This window comes from Geotrypetes seraphini, chromosome 11 (genome assembly GCF_902459505.1).
Source record: "Geotrypetes seraphini chromosome 11, aGeoSer1.1, whole genome shotgun sequence".
In the NCBI taxonomy this organism is placed as follows: Eukaryota; Metazoa; Chordata; class Amphibia; order Gymnophiona; family Dermophiidae; genus Geotrypetes; species Geotrypetes seraphini.
The window spans coordinates 85,541,294-85,568,484 of record NC_047094.1 but is presented as its reverse complement, the minus strand read 5'-3'; the positions used below and the strand labels follow the sequence as shown (position 1 = coordinate 85,568,484).

At 45.1% G+C, this 27,191-nt stretch overlaps 1 protein-coding gene across 2 annotated transcripts in view; it reads right to left on the bottom strand.

The window, feature by feature from the left end:
- Positions 1 to 493: 493 nt before the first annotated feature.
- Positions 494 to 27,191, bottom strand: part of MYT1 (myelin transcription factor 1) — a 345,874-nt gene continuing 319,176 nt past the window's right edge. For both annotated transcript variants that reach the window (XM_033914908.1, XM_033914909.1), the window contains 4 exons: positions 24,366 to 24,457; positions 10,784 to 10,887; positions 8,239 to 8,382; positions 494 to 1,131 (listed from right to left, as the gene is read on the bottom strand). In XM_033914908.1, the coding sequence (XP_033770799.1) occupies positions 991 to 1,131; positions 8,239 to 8,382; positions 10,784 to 10,887; positions 24,366 to 24,457 (481 nt within the window). In that variant the 3' untranslated portion in view covers positions 494 to 990. The remainder of the gene's footprint in view (positions 1,132 to 8,238; positions 8,383 to 10,783; positions 10,888 to 24,365; positions 24,458 to 27,191) is intronic.

Sequence of the window (27,191 nt, the reverse complement as noted above, 5' to 3'; positions counted from 1 at the left end):
AGATCTATCCCCCATGCTTTCACAGAGCCCATACCTCGTCTATTCCCTTAACATGGCTAAAAATAAAAACTACCAAATTGGGTCGGCACGGAAGGTTGATAGCAATCCTTCTGGCTACTAGCAAAGTCTTTTTTCCTAATCTCGGGAGCAATTTTATGAACCAACGCATGTCCCCGTTACTACCTCACTGTCTTGACAAAAACTGTAGCATTAAAAGAATGAAAACTATCTGTAAACAGAATTGCAAAAATCACAGATACTGGACCGTTACACGTGAGAGTATCCTTCACCCCCAGTACGGGTCTATTTTGTAATAATGATTCCCTTATTTTAAGACAGACAAAGACGTACTCTGCAGTTGCAAATTCCAAAAGCTTCCCTGAGAACCTTTTATCCCTTGCGCTTCCACTGGAATTTTAAAACTGCTTTTCAGAATAATCTCTCAGAAAATAAAAAATAAAGACCCCCAGTATTTTTATTTTTTTTATAATACTTAAATGTTTCCCCCATCCCCAAAGCACATCCCTTGAAAACCTGAGGGCGGAGGCCTTTTAGGGCTCGGATTTACAGGCGACTGCTTTATACAGTACAGAAATACGTCATCTAGATACACTACAGTAAACCTAGAGATGAAATGTCAAAACCCTGTTCTATTTACCACCCAGTGATCTTCTTCCCATAGTAGAACACCTGGCCACTTGCAAAGATACCAGATATCCAGAAACTAGAAGGGCTTGTGGCTTCCTCTGGAATCCTCCTCTTCAAACCTTTTTGCTTCATGATGAATGGAATTACCGCCATTGTCTGGAAGGTCCAGGTGAAATAAAACATTGGGTTTTGCTCTTTTTTACTACATTTAAATGGCCTCTTGGTTAAAATTTTGGTCCTTTTGTATTTATTCAATAAACAAGTTTTATGCTTGTCGACCTGAATACTTGAACGGAGAGTTATGTCTTCTTACAGTACTTTATCTGTGGTCTTCATGCCACCCTACACCTGAATTCCCTTCACGGCCTGTTTGATGCTCTCCAGCAACGCCTTGTTCTCAGGGTTCTGGTAACACTCCTGCTTGGTGTACATGTCCGTCAGAGTGTTCACATAGGCATCAAAGTTCTCCTCACTGATCGGGTCCTATACACACAATAACAAAGAGGGGGGTAAGGCCAAATGGTGTCATAGAATAGAAGACATAGAACAATAGAAGAGATGAAAACATTCAGTTCCTTTAATCACTATTTGTATGAAATGTTCTCCCCCTAGTCTAAATGACTCTTCCCGGCTCTGTGTTCCCTCCTGCTATTGGTTACATAGATAGGTAAATTCTCTACTTTCTCACAATGGGCTCCTTTTACAAAGGTGCGCTAGCGTTTTTAGCGCACGCACCGGATTAGCCGAAAAACTACCGCCTGCTCAAGAGGAGGCGGTAGCGGCTAGCATGTGCGGCATTTTAGCGCACGATATTCCACGCTTTAAGGCCCTTATGTGCCTTACATAGATAGGTAAATTCTCTACTTTCTCACAATGGGCTCCTTTTACAAAGGTGCGCTAGCGTTTTTAGCGCACGCACCGGATTAGCCGAAAAACTACCGCCTGCTCAAGAGGAGGCGGTAGCGGCTAGCATGTGCGGCATTTTAGCGCACGCTATTCCACGCTTTAAGGCCCTTATGTGCCTTCGTAAAAGGAGCCCAATATGTTTACAGCAGGGGCATTTTCGATATGACGTCTAAATCCAAGTTTAGACATTTTGCAGAAAACACACAAAAATCCAATATCAAACATGCCAATTTTCAAAACTATAAGCTGTCTATCTTGTTTCTTTGAAAATGGATGTGTTTGTGTTCAGTGCATCTATCTTTTTGAGCCATTTTTGAAAAAGAAAAAAAACCCATCCAAAACAAAAATGCACAGAACAAGCCATTGGGATGTAGGAGGGGCCCCCCAAGCAAAACAAGAGTTTTGTGGAGAAACGATGTTCAAAATGAAGGCTTTATTAAAGCAATTTAATAATCCACATGGACATATCTAGGACCTAATACACTGGAAACAAAGGACCCGACACGATCCGTGTTTTAACACTAGTCTTCCTCAGGATTCCCTTGAGGTCCTATGGAGATACTCGGATACAATACGATAAATCTCTGCACTGATGAGATGTGTCGGGTCCATTGTTTCCAGTGTATTAGGTCCTAGATATGTCCATTGCTTCAATAAAGCCTTCATCTTGAACATTGTTTCTCCACAAGACTCTTGTTATGCTTGGATCCCCTTTGGTGGAGGATCCAGGGTCATGTCGCTTGTTTGCGATATAGGAGGGGCCAGCATTGCTGTAAACTGGCCATACAGACATACCAGCAGAGCAGTGGGGCACCCTAGGAGGCACTGAAGTGAACCTCACATAAAAAGTCCCAGTTACACATCTAATCATAGCCCCCTTATATTATATGGTGAGCCTTCCAAAACCCACTGTACCCAACGGTATACAAAAATAGCCCTTATGCCTGCAGGTGGCACCTATATATGGGTATAGAGGTATTAAGATGGGGTTTAGAAGTCTCACATGCTCCACTACAAGGGTAGCAGTTAGAGTTGAGTATGGGCTTGAGTTCCCATCTCTATGGTTCACTACACCACCCACCAGGCTATTCCAGGAACCTGCATCCTGTATCAGGAGAAGAGGAACAGGATACACCAGACTCATTGGATAGCCTGCCCATATGGAGTGGGGGTGGATCCCCAGAGGATTTTAAGAGAATCCAGGCTGAAGATGAGTCACTTAGAGAAGCATGGGCTAAGGTTGTGACTGTGGATGGGAATCCTATGGGCCATCAAGATCCCTCTAACATAGCAATCACGTACTTCATAGTTAAGAGGGATCTGGTTTATAGGGAGGTCAAGGAAACCCTAGAGGGTGAAGAGCTGTTAGTTCTGCAGTCCTACTGCAGGCAATGCAGCTATCCCATAGTCACCTGCTAGAAGGTCACTTGGGGGAAGGAGAAAACCTGAGAATGAATTCTGGCCCAGTTTTTCTGGCCAGGCATATATAAATGGAATTATTCTATCAATCTTGCCCAACCTGCCAGTTTAGTAGTCCTCCAAGGGTTCCACCAGTCCCTCTTGTGCCTATTCTACCCATTTTGATCAAGTGGCTTTGGACTTTGTTGAACCTCTGGAGTTCACCACCCGAGGCAACAAGTATATATTAGTCATTAAGGACTATGCTACTCTGTATCCAGAGGCTATTGCTCTATGCAACATGAAGGTCACTGCAGTAGTCACTGCTTTGTGGGAAGTCTCCTCAAGGATGGGAATCCCTATGGAAATACAGACCAAGAGACCACCTTTATATCTAGGGTCATGAAGCAAGTGTGCACCTCGCTAAAGGTAAAGACTTTATGGATATCCGTTTACCATCCACAGATGGATGGCCTGGTGGAACATTTTAATAAGACTTTTAATTTGTGGCTGAAGATGGGAAAAACTGGGATTCTCTCCTTTCATATGTGCTATTTGCCATTCATGAAGTAACCCAAAACTCGACAAGCCCTTTTACTAAACAACAGTAAAATTTGTAGTAATTGTAGCTTAAAATTGTAGCTTACTGTACTGTGCATTATTTGCAAATTTTACGCAGAAATCAGTGAGAATGGAATCAGCATTTTCTAATGCTGGTCCTTAGTTAAAGTGGCAATTAGTGTACAGTAACTGTTCACAGTTAACATAGGAGCAGTTACACTTGCTAATTGGCTAATGAATATCTAGCTAACATGCAGTTAATGCAGGAGTAAGAACACTTAGCACCTCTACCCACACACTCTTTGCCCATGCCATTTCTCCTGACAAAAAAAAATTCAGAAAATCTCAATAATGCAGGTTTAATGCACATAAACAAACTATCATAAAACCCCTTAATGCGGTTGCATGGTAGCCTGTTTCTGTGGATTAACTGCTTGTCAAGTGCTTAATATACTTTAGTAAAAAGGCCTCTAATTGCCAAATCTTGGCTTGTCTCCAGAAGCAGTAGAATCACCAGGGCCTAGATGCACTATGAAGATAAGTAAGACCATGTGGGTCTGCACCAATCCGATTTTTTTGGCTGATTCAGAAAGAGCTATTGATGCACTAAAAAATTTGCATGCAAATGATTCACGTGGATGTTCGCCATAATCCCTGACTCTCTGATCCGATGGATCGCTGTAAGAGCGATTCTCACACATGCACAGAGATGGCACGGGAAGCCCAAACAGCTGAGAGGCAGGGGAAAGCCTCCTGCCATGCTGTTCAGGGCAGAAAACCTTTTATTCTTTCTTTTTTTTAATGGTCACAGATGCTGTGTGTGTTACACATGCCAATGATAAAAACAAAAGACTGTGGATATGGATGTTCTGAAAGATAATTTATTATTCACTCTTCACAATAAAAACATAAAAATAAAAGTCTGAGTGTGTAGTACACGTGTGATTGTCCTACCGGACCCTACATGATTTGTGTTTTGGCGAAACTACCTTCCTCAGGGGTCCAGATGATGTAGGGTACACAGATAAAAGTATGAACTAAAAACAATGTACGTGTCTTTGAGCAAAAAAGCGAAAATGGCTTGAAACAAGCAGAGTGGCCCCATTAAAAAAAAGCCCCCCTGCTTATGGCAGTCCTCCCCAATGACCCCTGATGAATGCGGCACCGGGAATCTCCCCCCCCCTCCCCTCCACAATAGCAAAAATTGAAAGGAGGGATGGCCGTTCCCTCCTGCCATTCGCCCCTCCTCTGCACAAGACAAAGCTGGCAGGAATGATGCCCACTCCCTCCTGACAAGCTAACCCCCCCTCATAGTAGTGAAATGGCAGGAGGAATACCCACTCCCTCCTGCCACCAAATGTCCACCCTCCATGCCAGGCACCCCCAAACATCCCCTACCCTCCCACTTCCCCCCCAAAAAAGGGCAGGAGGGATGCCACTTCCTCCTGCCATCGGAGGTCCCCCAAAACCCCACCCCCACCCTCCAAACCCCTCTCCCCGTACCTTTTTAGAGAAGTTGGAGTGGGAGGGAAGCTCCGTCCGTTCCACTCATAGGCCCGCCAGTTCAAAATGGTGCATCATGTGCCCTGATTGGCTCAGATGCCTAAGGCCCCTCCAAGGGGAAAGGTGTCTCTCCAGCCAGACTTGCTGAATAAGGTAGGGAGGGGTGAGGGTGGGGTCATAGGGAGTATGGGGGGAGTTGTGGGGGATGGGTGGGTGACGGCGGGAGAAAGTGTGCATCTCTCCCGCAGTGGAGGTGGTGTAGAGTTGGAGGCATGGGGGAGTTGGGTGATGGCAGGAGACTGTGGGCATCTCTCCTGCTGCATGGGTGTGTGTGTAGAGTTGGGAACAAGGGAAGAGTTGTTGGGTGGGGTTGGGAATCTCTCCCGCTGCAGGGGGAGGGGGGGTTAGTAGTGTCGGGTGATTGTGCAATGCGGCAGAAGAGAGTGGGCATCTCTCCTGCTGATCTTCAATTTAGGGTTTTTAATTTGCATGTGTGTGTAGGGGGCTCTGAGCTGTCGAACCTTTCTTTCCTGTCAGAAAGGGGAAGAGCCTTAGACATCTGTGTCAATCAGGGCCTTAGGCTCTTCCTTCTTTATCCCAGGATACAAGGGGGAGGAGTATAAGGCCCTGATTGGCTTGACTGAGCCAATCAGGGCCTTAGTCCCCTCTCCATGCACCACATGATGCACCGGGAAGGGAAAGGCCTGCCATTTTGAACTGGCAGGCCTATGAGTGGAATGGACTGAGCCTCCCTCCTGCTCCAATTTCTCTAAAAAGGTATGGGAGGGGGCGGTCAAAGGGTGGGGATAAGAACTAAGAAATGAGATAGCGGAAATACTCCAACGAGTTTGCAACCTATCCTTGAAAACTGGAGAGATACCGGAGGACTGGAAGATAGCAAATGTTACTCCTATCTTTAAAAAGGGGTCAAGAGGAGACCCGGGAAATTATAGGCCGGTAAGTTTGACATCGGTTCCAGGCAAGATGGTAGAAGCACTGATAAAGGACAGCATCTGTGAGCACATCGAAAAAAATGGGCTGATGAAAGCGAGCCAACATGGCTTCTGCAAGGGAAGATCGTGCCAAACAAACTTACTGCACTTCTTCGAGGGGGTAAACAGCCATTTGGACAAAGGGGAACCTGTAGACATCATCTACCTTGACTTCCAAAAGGCCTTTGACAAGGTACCCCATGAGCGGTTACTTAGGAAGCTGTGGAACCATGGGGTGGAAGGGGACGTACACAGATGGGTCAAACACTGGTTGGCAGGCAGGAGACAGAGGGTTGGAGTGAAGGGTCACTACTCGGGCTGGAGAAAAGTCACGAGTGGAGTTCCGCAGGGGTCTGTACTTGGACCGCTGCTGTTCAATGTATTTATTAATGACCTGGAAACGGGGACGAAATGTGAAGTTATAAAATTTGCGGATGACACTAAACTCTGTAGAAGGGTCAGAACTACGGAAGAGTGTGAGGCCCTACAAAGAGACCTAAGCAAACTGGAGGAGTGGGCAAATAAATGGCAGATGAAATTCAATGTAGGGAAATGCAAGGTCATGCATATAGGGAGAAAGAACCCGATGTTCAGCTACCAAATGGGGGGATTAGTATTAGAGGGAAGTAACCTTGAAAGAGATTTGGGTGTACTGGTGGATACAACAATGAAGTCAACGGCGCAATGCACAGCAGCCGCGAAGAAGGCGAACAGAATGTTGGGTATTATTAAAAATGGTATTACGACCAGAACGAAAGAAGTCATCCTGCCGTTGTATCGGGCAATGGTGCGCCCGCACCTGGAGTACTGTGTTCAGTATTGGTCACCGCATCTTAAGAAGGATATGGCAATACTTGAGAGGGTCCAGAGGAGAGCGACACGAATGATTAAGGGCATGGAAAACCTTTCATACACTGAAAGATTGGAGAAGCTGGAGCTCTTCTCCCTGGAAAAGCGGAGACTCAGAGGAGACATGATAGAGACCTACAAGATCATGAAGGGCATAGAGAAAGTGGAGAGAGACAGATTCTTCAAACTTTCAAAACATAAAAGAACAAGAGGGCATTCGGAAAAATTAGAAGGGGATAGATTCAAAACAAATGCTAGGAAGTTTTTCTTTACTCAGCGGGTGGTGGACACCTGGAATGCGCTTCCAGAGGATGTAATAGGGCAGAGTACGGTACTGGGGTTTAAGAAAGGATTGGACAATTTCCTGTTGGAAAAGGGGATAGAGGGGTATAGATAGAGGATTATTACGCAGGTTCTGGACCTGTTGGGCCGCCGCGTGAGCGGACTGCTGGGCACGATGGACCTCAGGTCTGACCCAGCAGAGGCATTGCTTATGTGCTTATGTGCTTATGATAAGGTTTCGGGGAACCTCCAGTGGCAGGAGAGAGTGAGCATCCCTCCTGTCTTTTTTTCTGGGGGAAAGGGGGATGGTAGAGGATGTTGGGGGAGGGGGGCACCTAGTTTGGGAGTGGGCCTTCGGTGGCAGGAAGGAGTGGGCATCCCTCCTGCCATTTCACTACTGCAGGGGGGAGGGAGTTTCCATGGAAGGAGGGAGTGGGCATCCGTTCTGCCATTTTTTCTTGCACGGGAGAGAAGGGGTCGGCATGGCAGGAGGAAGTGGGCATTCCTCCTGCCGTTTCGCTGGCGCAGGGGGGGGGGGTCGGTTTCTGGTGCCGGTTTGTCGGGGAGGGTGCTTTTTTATTTTATTTTTAATGGGGTAGACATTGTGCATGTGTAATATGCACATCATCTGTGCCCATTAAAAAAAGGTTAGACAGGAAGGGACTGATCTTGACCAGTCGCTTTTTTTGGATCGCTAAAAGTGATCACTTTTTTAGTGCATTGGGAAGCCATGTTAGAGAATCAATCACTCTACTAGTTTACATGGCATTTTAATATTAATCAGCTTATTTGCATGGTTGGATTGGGAAATGAGTGATCGTGCAGAAAACCAGGCAGTGAGCCATTTTCTGCATCGGGTCAGCAAATGTGATCATCGCTAAAGCTGTTAAAAAAGGTTTAGTGGCATTCGCTGGCTTTAGTGCATCTGGGCCCAGGACTCTGCTATATTGAAACAATTTCCATGACACTCTTATTTCAGAAAAAGCAAATGTCTTAAGTTTGAGCATAAGAGTTTCTCTGGCATATTGTAAAGACATGTGATTGCCCCGAGTCTTTAAAGTGCAGAATATCATTCTGAACTTTGAAAATGGTTTCTTACCATGTGTGGTAGGCGGATGTTGGCAAGACTTCGGATCAGTGCCTGACTGAGTCCAGAAAGTTCCAGAAAGAGGGCTTCATTCTGCTCCTCAATCAGTTTATTCTCTTCTTCAATGTTCTTCAAGTTCTTTTCCATTGATGATATCTGAATAGCAAGGGGCAGAATTATTAATCTTTCTTGCCACCCCCTCTCTCCCTGTTTCCAGGAAAGAAGAGAGATAGTTTAAAATTCTCCATTAGGATCTTCACAGAACTGTTCAACTTTTGACAGTAATTTTCTGCGGTCAACACGGGGATGGTAATTCTGTCCCAATGATAATGGAACCCTATTTCACTCATACATTACATTATTGTTTTCTATCCCGCCAATACCTTTCAGTTCTAGGTGGTTTACAAAAAGAGTTGGCCTGGGCATTGCTAGGGAGATTACAGAGTTGATAGATAGAGTGAGCTTACACGAATTGAAGACTAGCTTGAGTGATGGGATCTGGGGGAGGATTTATAAAGCTTTTGTTAGCTCATTTGACAAATTTTTTGAAAAGTATAGTTTTCAGTTCTTTCCTGAATGTTTTGTAGCTGGTCGTCTTGGTCAGTAGCTTGGAGAGGTGGCTATTTATCTCTTTCAAGCGTATTTTAAATACATATATACTAATATATATTAGTATTTGCATCAAATAAAGAGGGACATTTTCAATATGATGCCCAAATCTGATTTTGGATGTTTTGTGAAAAACAGCCAAAAATCCAGTACCAAACATGTTCATGCGGAAAAGTTGAAAGGGGACAGATTCAAAACGAATGCTAGGAAGTTTTTCTTTACCCAACGTGTGGTGGACACCTGGAATGCGCTTTCAGAGGACGTAATAGGGCAGAGTACGGTACTGCGGTTTAAGAAAGGATTGGACAATTTCCTGCTGGAAAAGGGGATAGAGGGGTATAGATAGAAGATTACTGCACAGGTCCTGGACCTGTTGGGCCGCCGCGTGAGCGGACTGCTAGGCACGATGAACCTCAGGTCTGACCCAGCGGAGGCATTGCTTATGTTCTTATGTTTTTGTGTTCGGTGCATTTTTCTTTAAGGGCCATTTTCACACAGACATCCCAGCAGAGCAATTTAGGGGGCCCTGCAGCAGACCTCACATAAATGGTCCCAGGTACACATTATACCATAGCCTCCTTGTTTGGTGAGCACTCCAGGAATAGCAAAAAATGTACTCTGCTTAATTGTACACTACTACAATAGCCTTATGCCTGCAGGTGTTATCTATTTTTGAGTTCAGTAGGCATTTTGTGGTTTTTGTGGCCCTAACACTTTCCCACCACCAGTGAACCAGTTAGAGTCAACTACAAGCCTGGGTCCCCTTCTCTATATTCCACTGCTCTGCCTACTAGGCTACTCCAAAAACCTGCTTGCTGCTCTAAGATGAATGGCCATTTTATCTGCAGTTGTTATATAGTTTCAAGTTTATTATGGATTTGATTAATCGCTTATTCAAAATTCTAAGCGATGTACAAAACAGTAAAATAGTAAATTACAACTATCGAGGGGAAACAGACCAGATAAATATGGTATGTACCAGATAAATGGTATGTACTGTCACTTTTATTTATTTATTTGAATTTATTAAGCGCCTTTAAGAAGAGATTTACCCAAGGTGCCTCTTAAGGGGATGGGAGGGTCCCACCTGTGGTCATCGGGTCTGTTTGGGTATCTTTCCACCCTTAGGCCCATATTCTCAATAGTTTAACGCCGTTGCTAAACTGTTTTCCCACAGTTTAGCCTTCGCGCATTTTAGCGGCGGATTATCAAAATGGCTTATCTCTGTTTTTAGCAAGGTTTCTAGCAGTCTCCGACGTTGACATGCAAACGGGCCCTTCAACATTAAAATAAACACTCTGGTGGATTCTTTAAAATCACTGAGCCATTCTCCAAGAACGGTGTCGGCATTAGGTGACAAAAATCAGTGATTGGTCCAGGGGGCCGGTACAGTGACATCACTGTTTTAAAACCCTGGCATAACAGTGTTGGAGAGTGCTAGAAAAGCTGTTTTGAGAAGCACCCCCCCCCCCCAGCAGTGGGAGAGATGCCATTGTTACGAGTAAACAATAGGGTATCTGATGATGGTATTATTTGAAGAGCTTGTTTTTATGTTTCACCCTTTTTTGGATGGTGTTTTGCATCTTCCATTATAGAAGAGGTTCTTTTTCAAAGTTTTGACATAGATACTAAATGGAAACCTACCCAATCATACTTTTAACTTGGCAGAGATGGGAAGTTTACCCAGGCAAATAGCTCTGAAATTGCCTTTTGAATGAGAAAAATAAAACATCAAGACATGAATCTTCTTAAGAATAGCGATGCGTTGCGGAATGCTTTACATAAAAATGCCCTAATTTGAGAGTGGTTAAGCAGTGGCTAAGTGGATAAGGCAAGGGAGATACAACTTGGACCATAGCTTTTCTCTGTCTATCTGCATCTGGGACATACATGCATTATTCTGTAATATGTGGGATCAGAATGCTGAGTTAGGAGCGAAGGCACTTACCTGGGACTGCAACTTTACCATATCGGACTCCACCTCCATATTGGACTCAGTCAGCTCACTAATTTCTTTGTTTAACTGTTTAATTTCTTCATCGTTCTCTAGAACTATCGAAGAAATTACAAAATTAGTTAACATTGACTGGATTCCCCTGAAGACTACAACTTTAAAGTCTTTCATTTTTTAGAAGACATGATCAAATTATACTCTTAATTCATATAGTACCTGGTTCTGGATGACTAATAGCGACTTAGCAAAATGATAACCCACACTTTTACTATATCACAATTAATTTGTTTGCAGCTATCTCACCCACTTTCTCTCTCTCTTGAAAAAGATATATATAGTAATAATTAGTTTATCACATAAAGGAGAATAATGCATGATATTTGCTCATAACACACATTAAACGACAACTGCAGGCTAAATAATAATGAGATTCATAGCATGAAAATGCATACAAACCCCTTTATTATTATGTAAATTGAATTACACAAACTGTGTTGAATTTTGCAAGGCATGATATTCCAGGAAAAATAAAGTCAACTTTGAGCTGGCATTATAAGAACATAAGAGTTGCTATACTGGGATAGAGCAAAAGTCCATCAAGCCCAGTATCCTGTTTCCAGCAATGGCCAACTCAGGTCTCAAGTACCTGGCAAGATCCCAAATAACAAAACAGATTTTATGCCACTTATCCTAGACATAAGCATTGGATTTTCCCAAGTCCATCTTAATAATGGCTTATGGACTTCTAGATTAGTTAGATTTATTTAAGGTTGGGGGATTTTCCCTGCTAGATTTCTTGGGATGCTTTAAGTAATTTTAATCATTGATTTTTGCAATTTATTTTTTATATTGCACTGGTTGTATGTAACAGTATACGTCGGAACGAATGATGTGAGCCGGAGGAACTTCAGCATGGCCACGCTGACTGACCAGTTCAGGGTCCTGGGACGTAAACTGAAGCGGAATACCCGGAGGATAGCATTCTCAGAGATCCTGCCTGTACCGAGAGCAGATGCAAAGAGGCAGGCAGACCTCCAGGCTGTGAATACATGGTTGAGGAGATGGTGCCAGGAGGAGGGCTTCCACTTTGTGAGGAACTGGACGTCGTTCTGGGAAAAGAGTAGGCTCTACTGGCGGGACGGCCTGCATCTGAGCACAGAGGGAACTAGAATACTGGCCACCAATGTGAGGAAGGAGATCGAGAGGGCTTTAAACTGAGGAGAGGGGGAAAGCCGACAGCTGATCTGATGTTGACGCTTCGGACAACAGTATCCAGAACAGATGCTGAACGGGCTGACTGCATAGAGGAAGTAGAGAGACCGATGGATCTTATGATCAGACAGCGAGGGAAACAACAGGTAAAGGGAGCTTGCTGGGAGGAGACTAAGGGGCATGGGGACACAGGGGGACTGGGTGGCACAAGGGCGAAAACGGAGGGCAATATAGGGGTGACACAAGGCGAGGGGGATCGAACAGAGGCCAGGGCCCAAGAGGGGGCAAGAAAACCCGGAGGAAAAGCGGGGAAGTGGGGTGACGGGAATGTGGGGAAACTGAAAGCTACGAGGGTAAAAGCTGAGGGCAAAGCAGAAATACAGAGAACAGGAGAGGCGGCCCAGGTAAATGCAGAGGTGGAGGAAAAACGACGGGACCTGCGATGCTTTTGCGCAAATGCAAGAAGCCTCACGGCCAAAATGGGTGAATTAGAGGTCGTGGCCAAGGGGGAAGACCTGGATATAATTGGAATTACAGAAACATGGTGGACAGAGGAGAATCATTGGGATGTAGCGCTGCCGGGGTACAAACTCTACAGAAGGGACAGGACCCACAAGAAGGGGGGAGGCATAGCACTATATATAAAGGACTCTATCTACTCGGTCGGGATGGATATGGCAACGAAGGCAGAGGGGCTGGAATCGCTATGGGTCAAATTGCCAGGAAACAAGGGTGCAGGCATAAAACTGGGGCTGTACTATCGCCCACCTGGTACACCGGAAGGAGTCGGACACGACTTGGAAGCTGAACTGAGACAGGAGTGCAGGACTGGAAGTGTGACAGTAATGGGGGACTTCAACTACCCGGGGATAGACTGGAGTACGGGTCACTCCAACTGCACTAGGGAAACAGGATTTGTAGAAGCTGTGAGGGACTGCTTCATGGAGCAACTGGTCATGGAACCGACGCGAGGGAGTGCTACTCTTGACCTCATCCTGAACGGATTAGGGGGGCCTGCAAGTGGGGTAGAAGTGGGAGGACCACTAGGCAACAGTGACCACAATGCGATCAGATTCACATTAGAAAGGGGGACACCCACAGTAAGGAGGACCGCAACAACTGCGCTCAACTTCAAGAAAGGGAACTATGTTGCTATGAGGGAAATGGTGGGGAGGAAGCTCAAAAACATCTTTAGGATGGAGACTGTGGAAAGCGCCTGGACCCTATTCAGGGACACCCTGCAGGAAGCACAAAGAAGGTACGTCCCCAGTTTCAGGAAAGGCTGCAAGAACAAGAGGTCAAAGGACCCAGTTTGGATCTCAACAGAAGTAAAGAGGGCAATAAATGACAAAAAAGTATCCTTCCGGAGATGGAAAAAGGACCCAACGGAGGAAAATCACCAGGCGCACAGGAATTGCCAAAAGGAATGCCACCGAGAGGTTAGAAAAGCAAAAGGAAAATACGAAGAGGGGCTGGCCAGGGAGGCGAAAAACTTCAAGGCATTCTTCAGTTACGTAAAGGGGAAGCGACCAGCGAGAGATGAGGTGGGGCCGTTGGACGATGGGGATAGGAAGGGAGTGATTAAGGAGGATAAAGAGATAGCTGAGAGGTTGAACACGTTCTTCTCGTCGGTTTTCACGAGAGAAGATATATCTAATATACCGGACTCAGAGGAGCTCATGAGTGGGGAACAGGCTGAAAAATTGGAGCACATAGAGGTAAGTAAGGAGGATGTCCTCAAACAGATAGACAGGTTAAAATGCGGCAAATCACCGGGTCCGGACGGGATCCACCCAAGGGTTCTGAAGGAACTAAGACAAGAAATAGCGGGCACAATCCAGCATGTTTGCAACCTATTCTTAAGAACTGGAGAGGTACCAGAGGACTGGAGATTGGCGAATGTCACACCTATCTTCAAAAAGGGATCGAGGGGTGACCCCGGGAACTACAGGCCGGTGAGCCTGACTTCAATTATAGGGAAGATGGTGGAAGCTATGATCAAGGACAGCATTTGTGAGCACATTGAGAGAAATGGCCTACTGAGAAAAAGCCAGTACGGATTCTGTAAGGGAAGGTCGTGCTTAACGAACCTTCTGTACTTCTTTGAGGGAATAAGCAGTCGGGTGGACAATTAGGAACCCGTCAACATCATTTACTTCGATTTCCAAAAGGCTTTCGACAAGGTTCCACATGAAAGGCTGCTTAGGAAGCTGTGGAACCACGGGGTGGGAGGGGATGTGCACAGATGGATCGAGCACTGGTTGTCGGGTAGACTGCAGAGGGTCGGAGTAAAGGGCCAATTTTCTGACTGGCAGGGAGTCACGAGCGGTGTGCCACAGGGATCGGTGCTGGGGCCGTTACTCTTCAACATATTTATCAATGACCTGGAAAAGGAGGCAAAGTGCGAGGTTATAAAATTTGCAGATGATACCAAACTGTGCGGCAGAGTTAGCTCCAGGGAGGAGTGTGAAGACCTGCAAAGGGACCTAGACAAGCTGGAAGACTGGGCAAACAAATGGCAAATGCGCTTTAACATGAAAAAATGCAAGGTCATGCATATAGGGAAAAAGAACCCGTTGTTCAACTACAAAATGGGGGGGGCATTGTTGGGAGAAAGCAGTCTTGAGAGAGACTTGGGTGTGCTGGTGGATGCATCACTGAAGCCATCTGCACAGTGTGCAGCGGCCTCGAAAAAAGCCAACAGGATGCTGGGCATCATAAAGAGGGGCATAACAACCAGGACGCGGGAAGTCATCATGCTATTGTATCGATCGATGGTGCGTCCTCATCTGGAATACTGCGTTCAGTATTGGTTGCCGTACCTCAAGAAAGACATGGCGGTACTTGAGAGAGTCCAAAGGATAGCAACGAAACTGGTAAGAGGGCTGGAACACTGCCATTACGCCGAGAGGTTGGACAGGCTGGGGCTCTTCTCTCTGGAAAAAAGGAGGCTCAGGGGTGATATGATAGAGACCTTCAAGATCATGAGGGGCATAGAGAGGGTGGATAGGGACAGATTCTTCAGGCTGAAGGGGACAACAGGTACGAGGGGGCATTCGAAGAAACTGAAGGGAGATAGGTTCAAAACAAATGCAAGGAAGTTTTTCTTCACCCAAAGGGTCGTGGACACTAGGAATGCGCTACCGGAGGAAGTGATCGGGCAGAGTACGGTACAGGGATTCAAACAGAGACTGGACAGATTCCTGGGGGATAAAGGGATCGTGGGATACTGAGAAAGTATAGAAACCCAACCAGGTCGTGCATGTGCAAGACCAGAGGGCTAGGACTTCGATGGGAAGATAGGACTCATCAGGAAACCAAGGTGGCATGGGGGCCCCTTCTGGTGATTTAGACAGGTCATGACCTGTTTGGGCCGCCGCGGGAGCGGACTGCTGGGCGTGATGGACCTATGGTCTGACCCGGCGGAGGCACTGCTTATGTTCTTATGTTAGGTGTTGAAAAGTACTCAGCCCAAGCAACCAACTTCCTAAATTCTAAGTGTTATTTTGACACTGTAGCTGAAAAGAGTGTTATCTTATTTTGTTAAGTGCCAATTTGCAGAAACAAAATTCTATGTTTTGATATTGTTTCAGATCAGATTGAACCATATCTTCTTGGCTGGGCTGAGAACTTTTCAGCATCCCATCCTATCACCTGGCACATTCATTTGAGAGGCACTTTAGAAATTAGAAAACATAAAACTCTCATTAGATTGAAGCATAGCTATATCATCCAGCCATTTGTATTTATAGTTCTTGTTCGTCTACTGCAAGGGAATAATAAGATCAGAGTACAGTAAAACCTTGGATTGCAAGTAACTTGGTTTGCAAGTGTTTTGCAAGCAAAACATTTTATTAAATTTTAACGTGCTATACAAGCAATGTCTTGCAATACAAGTACATACATACAGCTCAATCACAATTGAGCCAATGGTTCTCTCTCTGACGCTGCGGGAGTGTAGTGGCTATTCTAAAGAGCGAGGTCTTGCAATACAAGTACGTATAGTATTTTGTATTAAAGTTTTCGGGTTGTGGAACGAATCGTCTGAGTTTCCATTATTTCCTATGGGGAAATTCACTTTGATAGACGAGTGCTTTGGATTACAAGCATGCTTCTGGAACAAATTATGCTCGCAAACCAAGGTTTGACTGTATATAGAAGAAAGCAGAAAAATACAAAATAAAGGTTGAAGCACAGCCCTTTCTCAGCTTTAGGTTTTCTTCTGTGGTACATACACTGTGGTACATACAACCTGTTATTTCCCCTTCTTTCAGTGTCCTTTTTCATAGTCTATAACAAAATCTTTCATGAATTAAAAAGAGTTGTACCAGAACTAGAGTCATCATGAAGGACTGTGGGGAAGATTCTCAAAACTAAAATGCGCCTTTAACATGCTCGCTAAATCCGTTCCAGCCGGTTTAGCATGCATGCATTTTAGTGGCAGATTATCAAAATGGCTTACCGTGGTCTTTTCTGAGTTTTCTAGCAGTCTCCGATACTGCCATGCAAATGTAGTACAACAAGGTCATTAATATTAAAATGAGCACTCTAAGCGATCTCTATCATTGCTGAGTGATTCCCTAACCTCGTTGTGCCACATTTGCGGCCAAAATTTACCAACAGGTCTGAGCTGTCGTAGCCTTACTTTCTGATCAGTGTCTGAGTGCTGATTGACTCAGGCACTGACAGGAAAGAAAGGTTTGACATCTCAGAACCCCCCCCCCCCACACACACAAAACAAACCCCAAATTGAAGATTGGCAGGAGAGAGGCCCACTCTCTCCTGCCTTGTTGCCCAATCACCCGACACTGTTACCCCCCAACAGTGGGAGAGATGCCCACTCTCTCTCACAATCACCCCCCCCCCCGACAATACCCAGTGCTTCCGACTCTACCCCCCCCTGCAGTGGGAGGGATGCCCACTCTCTCCTGCCTTTGCCCAAACACCCCCGACAACTCCCCAGTGCCCCCTATAACCATCCCCCCACTCCTCCCTACCTTATTCAGGAAGTCCGGCTGAAGGGACATCTACATGCTCCGACTGGCAGGCCCACCTCATACAAAATGGCGAGCCTTCCCCTTCCTGGTGCATCCTGGGATGTGCCGGGGAAGGGCCACTCCCTGGCACATCCCAGGATGCACTGGGAAGGGGAAGGCCCACCATTTTATAAGAAGCGGGCCTTGCAGCCACAACAGGTAGCGTCCCTCTGACCATACTTCCTAAATAAGGTAGGGAGGGTAGTCATTGGGGGAATGGGGGAGTTATTGGGGGGGCGATGGTGGGAGAGAGTGTGCATCTCTCCTGCTGCAGGTGTGTTTGTGTGTGTGTGTGCAGTTCGGGGCACAGGGGGAGTTGGGGGGGTGTTAGGTGACAGCAGGAGAGAGTGGGCATCTCTCCCACTGCCAGGGAGATTGTGCGACGCGGCAGGAGAATGGGCATCTCTCCTGCTGATCTTTGATTTGGGGGGGTTGTTTTTAATGCGGGCATATTCTGTGCATGTGCTGATCGCTATGACTAACAAGTCATCTCAAGTAAATTTAGCAAGCCTATGTTCCACTCCATGAACCTCATTTGCATACGCTATTGTGGGAGAATGACTCGCTTTTTAAAAGTCGTTATAAGAACGGTTTCGACAGCGGCCCATTGGTTTTTACCGCGAAGCTTTGAGAATCTTCCCCTGTGTCAGTCAGATATTCAAGAGCGAAAGACTAACTTGATTCTTAAGTTAAAGAAACACAGGAACTGGGGTAAGAGAAATAATAACCAAGTTCAAAAGAGGTAGATTGCTGTTTTCCCCCAACAATTGAATATAAATGTACTGTGTACTTTCCTTTTCCTATTATTTTTCCTGCCTAGAAGCACTGGGCCTCTAATGTGCAATCTGATGCTTACAGGGAACTCTTCATAAAGGGGCTAGTGTGGTAAATTAAAGTGCAGTTTAGGGTTCCTAGGTAGTAGGTACCCTTTCCTCCCTCCCTCTGGAGGATGGGGGAATAATTTCAGAGACATACTGTATTGAGCCAGATTCAGTAAATGGCGCCCAAAGGTAAGTGCCATTAAGATCTGTGCTAAGCTAGTATTCTTTAGCGCGCTTCCCTCGTCTATCTTTGAGTATGAGGAAATATACCACTAAATGCTAGTGTACATCCTGGCACTCTACTGATGGCAGTTGGGTGTGCAAATCCAAGTAAACTACAACATAGTGCCTAATTTCTGAGAATTAGAGAATGACATGGGGAAAAATTTGTCCCTGTCTCTGCCCCGTCTCCACGAACTTGGTCCCTATCCTCTGTGAGCTCGGTCCACGTCTCTGCCCCATCCCCGCGAGCTCGGTCCCCATCCCCACCCCGTCCCCACAAACCATCTGATCCCAGCCACACAAGCCTTGAATAGTTTTATACTGAACACGGCTACAATACTACATTATCCTAATGTAAAAAAAGAAAAGAAAAGAAATAGAATTTTTTTTCTACCTTTGCTGTCTGGTTTCTTCTTTCCTCATCTTGTCTTTCTCTTCCTTATAGAAACTGTCTGTCTCTCCCTTCCACCTCTCCCTCCTTCCCCCATTGGTCTGGCACCCATCTTCTTCCCTCCGCTCTCCCCATGGTCTGGCATCTCTGTCTTCTTCCCTTCCATCTCTCACTCCCTCCCCCAGGTGGTTTTTAGCATCTCTATCCTCCTTTCCTCCCTTCAGATCTGGTATCTATCTCCTCCCCCTCCCCTAATGCTCTGATATCTTTCTCCTCTCCCTTTCCCTTCCTTTTCTTTTCTTCCTTCTCAATTTGTTTTCTACCTCTTGTCTACTTACTTTCCAGTCCTCAATTTCCCTTTCATTGTGTCTACCTACAGCTTGCCACCTCTTTCCCTCACCCCTTCCAGTATCTCACTAAATCTATCCTCTTACCCCAATCAAGCATGTGCTCTTTTTCTTTATCTCCTCCTTCCATCCAGTATGTGCTCACTCTCTCCTCTCCACTTCCTTACAAATTCTGCTCTCCTCTCTATCCTGTCCCATCCAGTGTCTGTTCCCTTCTCTCTCTCCCCTCCCATCCAGGGTCTATTCCCCTTTTTCTCCTCCCCACTTCCTTCTAATGTCTGCTCCCTTTCTCTCCACTTTCAGCATCTGTTCCCCTCTCTCACTCTCCCCTTCCAACCAGCATCTTCTTCCCTCTCTCTCCCCTCCTCACTTCCCTTCAGTGTCTGTTACTCTTCCCCCCATCCCTCTACTTTCCTTCAGTGCCACTCAACCTCTTCCCCTTATCGGGCAACCTTCCTCCCTTCCCCATAGTTTTCTCTTTCTGAGGTATCCGGACGTGGCAACATTCTCACCAAGTTCCAAAGCTTCTCCTCTGATGCACTTCCTGTTTCTGCCTGGGCGGCTTGTGTCAGAGGAAAAGCTTTGGGGCAGTCGCACAGGACTTGGTGAGAACATTGCCGCATCCAGACACCTCAGAAAGAGAAAACTATGAAGAGCGCCCACGAAGGTGAGGGGAAGGGAGGAAGATGGCTAGGCGAAAGGAAGAGATGCCCAGATGGATTGTTTGGGTTTTTTTGCCGCCAGCGGGAGGGAGCGAGTGTCGCAATTGCGAGGAGGGCTGGGAAGGGAAGCAACACAGCAGATACTTTACTGCGGGGACAAGGCCATTCATCACTCCACGGATTGGTGAATGGCCTTGTCCCCGTACCCGCGCGACCAATTTTTTTGCCTCCCCGTATTGGCGGGTTATCCACGGCTACCCACGGGTTACAGTCACCGTGTCATTCTCTACTGGGAATTCCCTCAACTTTCCCATGCCCCTTTCATGGCCATGCCCCCTTATAAGTTGCAAACTATCAAATATAGGTGCCCATGGTATAGAATAGGGTGGTGTATCGCAAACTGTGTGCAGCAGGTGTGCCACGAGATGCTGGCGAGGAGGAGAGGCACCGGCTGACTGCTTACAGGATGTGCTTCTTATGGCAAGAGGCATGTCCTGTAGTCAGTCAGTCTGCGCCTGCACCTCTCCTCCTTGCCGGCGTCTCTGCTCATTCTCCTCATCTCTCCTTCTGCAGAACCCTTCCCCCCTCCCCCCACCGGCGCTAATAGAAGGCTCAGGGCCACGGTTGGAACACATCCGCGCATGTCGACATGATGACATCACACATGCACGTGATATCATCACTTCGATGTCTGCGCCCTCCAGCCGCGGCCCCGAGATTAGTGTGGCGGCTTTAAAAGTTTGTGATATTGGAATAGAGCATAGGGCAGATTGGTGCATAATACCTAATTATTGCCAATTAACTCCAATAATTAGTGCCTAATTGACTAACCAGCTTCCATACACATTTGGGATCTGCACCCAAAGGCAAGCATCCAAACTTGGGTGACCTATACAGAATCTGGGAGATTATGGGGCTCATTTTCCTACTCATTTGGATATTGAAGCACGGCTCACGTGGAGCCTTTGCATATCAGTACATTTGGATTGTTTACTCTTTCCACATATTTTCAACCTCAAGGACTAGCAGGGAGACATTCTCGAATACTTAGTTGATTTATCAATAAAGCCCATCTCAGGAACATCACCTTTGCACAGTGTTTTTTGTTGCTCATTTTCAAAACACTTAGACTCACAAAGTAGTCATAAGAACATAAGAACATAAGAAGTTGCCTCCGCTGAGGCAGACCAGAGGTCCATCTCGCCCAGCGGTCCGCTCCCGCGGCGGCCCATCAGGCCCATTGCCTGAGCAATGGTCCCAGACTATCCCTATAACCTACCGCTACTCTTATCTGTACCCCTCAATTCCTTTATCCTCTAGGAACCTATCCAAACCTTCTTTGAAGCCTTGTAACGTGCTCCGGCCTATCACAGCCTCCGGAAGCGCGTTCCATGTGTCCACCACTCTCTGGGTGAAAAAGAACTTTCTGGCATTTGTTTTAAACCTGTCTCCTTTTAATTTTTCCGAGTGCCCCCTTGTACTTGTGGTTCCCCATAATCTGAAAAATCTGTCCCTGTCTACTTTTTCTATACCCTTCAGGATCTTGAAGGTTTCTATCATGTCTCCTCTAAGTCTCCGCTTTTCCAGGGAGAACAGCCCCAGCTTTTTCAGTCTGTCAGTATATGAGAGGTTTTCCATACCTCTTATCAGTTTAGTTGCTCTTCTCTGGACTCCCTCAAGTACCGCCATGTCCTTTTTGAGGTACGGCGACCAATATTGGACACAGTACTCCAGATGCGGTCGCACCATTGCACGATACCGTGGCAGGATGACCTCCTTCGTCCTGGTCGTGATACCCTTCTTAATGATACCCAACATTTTGTTTGCTTTTCTTGAGGCTGTGGCGCACTGTGCCGACGCCTTCAAAGACGTGTCCACCATCACTCCCAGGTCTCTTTCAAGGTTACTTACCCCTAGCAGTGATCCTCCCATTTTGTAGCTGAACATCGGGTTCTTTTTCCCTACATGCATGACCTTGCATTTCCCTACATTAAAGTTCATTTGCCATTTTTTGGCCCATTCTTCTAGCGTCGTTAGATCCCTTTGCAGATCTTCGCAGTCTTCCATGGTATCAACCCTGCGGTAGAGTTTGGTGTCATCCGCAAATTTAATAACTTCGCAATTTGTTCCTGCCTCCAGGTCATTAATAAATATATTGAACAGGAGCGGTCCCAGCACCGACCCCTGCGGAACTCCGCTCGTGACCCCATGCCAGTCTGAGTAATGGCCCTTCACTCCAACCCTCTGTTTCCTGTCCGCCAGCCAGTTTTTGATCCATCGGTGGACCTCCCCTTGCACCCCGTGTCTCCACAGCTTTTTAAGCAGTCTTTCGTGCGGTACCTTGTCAAAGGCTTTTTGAAAGTCAAGGTAAATGATGTCAATGGATTCCCCTTTATCCACCTGTCTGTTTACCCCCTCAAAGAAGTACAATAAGTTTGTGAGGCATGACCTACCCTTGCAGAAGCCGTGCTGGCTCGACTTTAGCTGTCCATTGTTTTCTATGTGTTCACAGATACTGTCCTTAATCAGTGCTTCCATCATTTTTCCCGGGACCGAGGTCAAGCTCACCGGCCTGTAGTTCCCCGGGTCCCCCCTTGAACCCTTCTTGAAGATGGGTGTGACATTCGCAATTTTCCAATCCTCCGGGATCTCTCCAGTTTTTAAGGATAGGTTACATATTTGGCGAAGTGGCTCTGCTATTACGTTCCTTAGTTCCTTGAGTACCCTTGGGTGAATGCCGTCCGGACCTGGCGATTTGTCGCTCTTTAGTCTGTCTATCTGCCTGAGGACATCCTCTTGGCTTACCTCTAGTTGGACCAGCTTTTCATCCTGATCCCCATTTACAATGTCCTCCGGTTCCGGAATATTGGATGTGTCCTCCCTCGTGAAGACTGACGTGAAGAACTTATTTAACCTGTCTGCTATCTCTTTTTCCTCTTTTACCACTCCTTTTTTGTCTCCATCATCCAATGGCCCCACTTCTTCCCTTGCCGGTTGCTTCCCCTTCACATATTTGAAGAACGATTTGAAGTTTGTTGTTTCCCCCGCCAGTCTCTCCTCATATTCCCTTTTAGCTTTTTTAACCACACGGTGACACTCCCTTTGGTGTTCTTTGTGTTCCATTTGGTTGTCCATTGTTTGGTCCTTTTTCCATTTTTTGAACGATGCTTTCTTGTCACTTATCGCCTTTTTTACTGCAGTTGTTATCCACGCTGGGTTTTTTGTTCGGTTTTTTTTTGCACCCCTTCCTGAATCTGGGGATGTACAGGTTCTGTACTTCAAAGGGATGTATGGTCTTGAGAAAACTTGTCTGTGAAACATGTTGGCTAAGCTACCCCAGTTATGAAGACAACATTTCAGATAAGTCATATTATAAACTTTATTAAAACGTCTCATAGCTATTAAATTAAATTATCATGAAATTATTTGTGGGTCTGATGATGAGTTTACACATAAAGCCTGGGGCCATGATTTAACAGGAGCCCGAGGTGGTGTTTCTGAGGATCATGTTACTGATAGATAAATCCATGAAGATGAGCCACGGGTGGATCAATTAACTATTGTTCCATTATTTGAGCTGTATAGATTTGGGCTCTCACAAGTGTAATTATTGAAGAGAGGTGCTAAGGACAAATTTATTATTTTTAAATGCAGCATAGGAGACAAATTCTAAGAATATGTGAAGTAGGGAGGGTCTGTCACTTGCAGCAACATAAGACATGTCAACAATATATCTATAGTCATTGCATGTCATTTCCAAATGAAAAGGGGTAGAAAAACACAACAGTTTGTGTTTTTTCATTTTACAATAACAGTGCCCAAATGCGCGATGGTTTGCACATGTATGCACAATCAGGAATGAGTATGTGTGCAATCTAAATAACAATACTCCCATAAAACCAAAACTGTCTCAAAACCCTAATTCCCACAAACACAGGAAGCAGGAAACGAAAAAGTATCCAACAGCAGTAGGTAAGACAGCAAGAGACTCATATACGAGCTAAGCTGCACTAAGGGCCTTTTTTACGAAGCTCTCTAGCGCGGGCCATTGCGGTAATGGCCCCGAAGCCCATAGAGATTTAAAGGGCTTCGGGGCTGTTGCCACGCGGCAGCCGCTAGCGCGGCTTTGTAAAACAGGCCCTAAGTTACTGCATGGTGCCAGAGTGTGGCTTTAGCTGTCCTGCAATATGTGCTATGTTAACAGTTAATTTGGAATGGGCAGGGACTGTGCCTAATAGTTAATGTGCAGGTCACTGTTGCATGTCAGTGTGGGAATTAATGTGTGATAAGTCCAATGTTAAACAACTAGCTAGCTCAGTCGCCCCTGTCCATTTCTGCATACGGTTCCAACTCCTCTTACTGTTCTAAAAGTGTATTCACTCTGCGGCTCCTCAGTATCTCTCCTCTCTCCCTACACTCCACCCCCAAGAACTCCATTCATCGGATAAGTCTCTTTTCGGTACCCTTCTCCTCTACTGCCAATTCACGACTCTGTCCCTTCCACCTTGCTGCACCGTACGCCTGGAACAACCTGCCTGATTCGATGTCTCCGGTTCCCTCTCTGGCAGTATTCAAATCCAGGTTGACGGCTCACTTTTTTAAAGCTGCGTTTAAATCCTACCACCATTATCTGTGTCATTCCCTTTATAGTCCCCTACCCTATCTGCCTCATCAGCCCCCTTGTAAATCACTACCTTTGTCCTGTGTGTCTGTCTTAATTAGATTGTAAGCTCTTTCGAGCAGGGACTGTCTCTTGAGTACTTAATTTGCAGAGCTGCAGAAATAATAAATAGTAGTAGTAGTAGTCGTAAATAGGTCCCCAAGAGGCTGCATCCAGCTGTAATCTAGAAATAGTCACAAGCTCATCAGCATCAACTGTCCTCACCATCGCTGGTCTTGAATTTAGTGCTGAGAAGGTCATCCCCTGAGATTTTTCCTTTTTTCCCAGCAAAGGTAGCTCTGGGACAACCTGACAAACTAAGCACAAAGAAAATAATCAGGCAATTAGATCATAGGTGTGAAAATTTGCCACTAAACACACACACACACAGACATATGTCCCAGCATATTGTTCATTTGCAGATATATAGTACACACTGCAAGGTATGCAGATAACTGTATATCCACGTAAGTTTTAGCACATTTTTAGAAAGATACCACTTGGGTGCTTGAGCTTTGAAAATTTTCCAAAACTTAGGAAGGTAACTTTTGTAGCCTTTGGGACATTAATTCAAACAATCTTCAATAATGTGCTTATTAATGTGTTCTCACGCTTTGTTCTAACATTTTATCATGGGTCTGCCAACCCTGGCCCTCATTTGCTGAGAAGAAACAAGTGTCCATCCTCTGGATCCAAAAACTTTCAAGTGTGTTGACACCACCAGAACTCTAATGCCACCAGAACACTAATGTCTGTGCTGCCTGTCATATTAGGTGGTCATTTTTGATATGACATCTAAGTTCAAGTTTGGGCATTTTGTGAAGTGCGTCCAAAAATCTGGTAGAAAAATTGGCCATTTTTGAAACTGCAAAACGTTTATCTTTTTTTAAAATGACTTTTCTAGACACGTTTGCCCCTAATGCGTCTATCTTTTTTTTTTTTTTTTGTACCATTTTGGAAAAACAAAATGTCCAAATGAAAAACACAAAAAACCAATCCATTGGGATGTAGGAATCTGCATTTTTAGTAGACTGGCCACACCGACATCCCAGAAGAGTAGTGGGATGCCCTAGGAGGCACTGTAGTGAACTTCACATATAGGGTCCCAGGTACACATCTCACCATAACTCCCTCACAGTGTATGGGGAGCCCTCCAAAACTCACCCAAAACCTACTGTGCACCAAACTCAACTGTATACCATCCCAAACACAACTGTAGACCTCATGCCTACAGGTTTCATCTATATGTCAGTACAGTAGGGTTTTAGTGGATTTTGGTGAACTCACTCTTTCTACCACAAGTGTAGCATTAGAGTTGGATATGGGCCTGGGTCCCCTTCTCTGGAGTCCACTGAACTGACCACCAGGCTACTCCAGACACTTTCTTGCAGCTCTACTATGACTGGCCATAACTTCTGCTGTTGTCATATGGATAGGTATGTACTGTTTAATTCATATCTTTGGGGGATGGGAAGGGGTCAGTGTCCACTGGGGGTAGTGTGGGGGTGGTTATACAGTCATGTCTCTAGTGATCATCTGGTTGGTTTGAGCACCTTCTTGGAACCCCGAATGTCCAAATTATGCCCTGGATGTTTTGTAAAATGTTTATCGCTTCAAAACATCCAGGTCATAAGTCTACCCTAGTCCCACTCAAAACACCCCCCCTTGAAATTTAGACAAACAACTGGCAAACTACATAGAAAACCATCTAAAAAAAGTTTTGAAAATGACAATTTGGACATTTTAGCAATTAAAACATCCAAGTACCACGTTTGTCTTTTGAAAATGGGACCAACAGTATGTTATATCAGTTTTTCTTACAGCATTATAGCCCTAAGTCACTTACTTTTCCCAAAGCTATGCATGAGTCTGCAAGATGGGAAACAACCCATTCAAAGACTTTTTAAAATCTGGCACCTACTTTGAAGAATCAACTTCCAAATTATATACAATTGTAATCTAATTTCAAGACATTTAAAACATTAATAACAACTAATTTCTTTGAGTTAGCTTTTGGAAAAGAAATCTATCTAAATAATCACATACAAGATGTAATTAAAAAAATATGGTGCATGCTGCTGCTGAGTGCCATCCAGGGATCTTCAATACGGGAAGTGGTGCGTCAAACCTTAGTAACAGTGTGTGACAAGTTTCAACTTGTTCGGTGCAGTCAGTTGGTTGTGAGCTATGATTGAGAGAAGGTGTGTTTTAAAGTGTACCATAAACCATGGATCATGAACAACATGAAATTTTGTTTCAAACTGTAAGACCAAAGTGCTAAAGAAACACACAAAATGTTAAAATTAGTTTATGGTGAAGCTGCAGTGACCATGAAGATGGTTTATAAGTGGTTCGAGCAATTTCATAACGGTTATGAATCAGTTGAAGATGAGGAGAGATTGGGACGTCCTTCAACATCAAAGACCCAAGAGAATATTGAAAGAGTAAGCAAAATGATTCGATCAAACATGCGATTGACTATTAGGGACATTTCTGAGCATCTGAACATCTCTTATGGCTCCGTTCAAAACACTTAAACAACAGATTTGAACATGAGGCAAATGAATATGGCCTGAGAAACGGGCAAACGGTTTTATCCTCCATCATGACAACGCTCCGTGTCACACATCATTTCTGGTATGGCAATTTCATTCAAATAAAAACATTACAGTGTGTTCTCATCCACTTTATTCACTGGATCTGGCACCATGAGACTTCTGGCTCTTCCCCAAAGTCAAAATGACCATGAAAGGTTAGATTAGATTTTTAAAAATTTAAACATTTACCATATTTTTTTATCACACCTCGTATATTGATTAACCTTAAAACTATAACAAGGTTTCTCCTTTTCTACAGATACCAGTTTTATTGGCACTCATCTGATTGTGATATAGTCTTGTCCTATGTTTTTATGGAGTTCTTTTCTATTCTAACTTGTTTTGCAAACTGTTGTGATCTGTAATATGTTACTGAGGTATATCAAGTTTTTAATAAACAAACATTTCTGTATAAAATTAAACCAGTATTATCAAAAAAGCAAGAGAAATTACC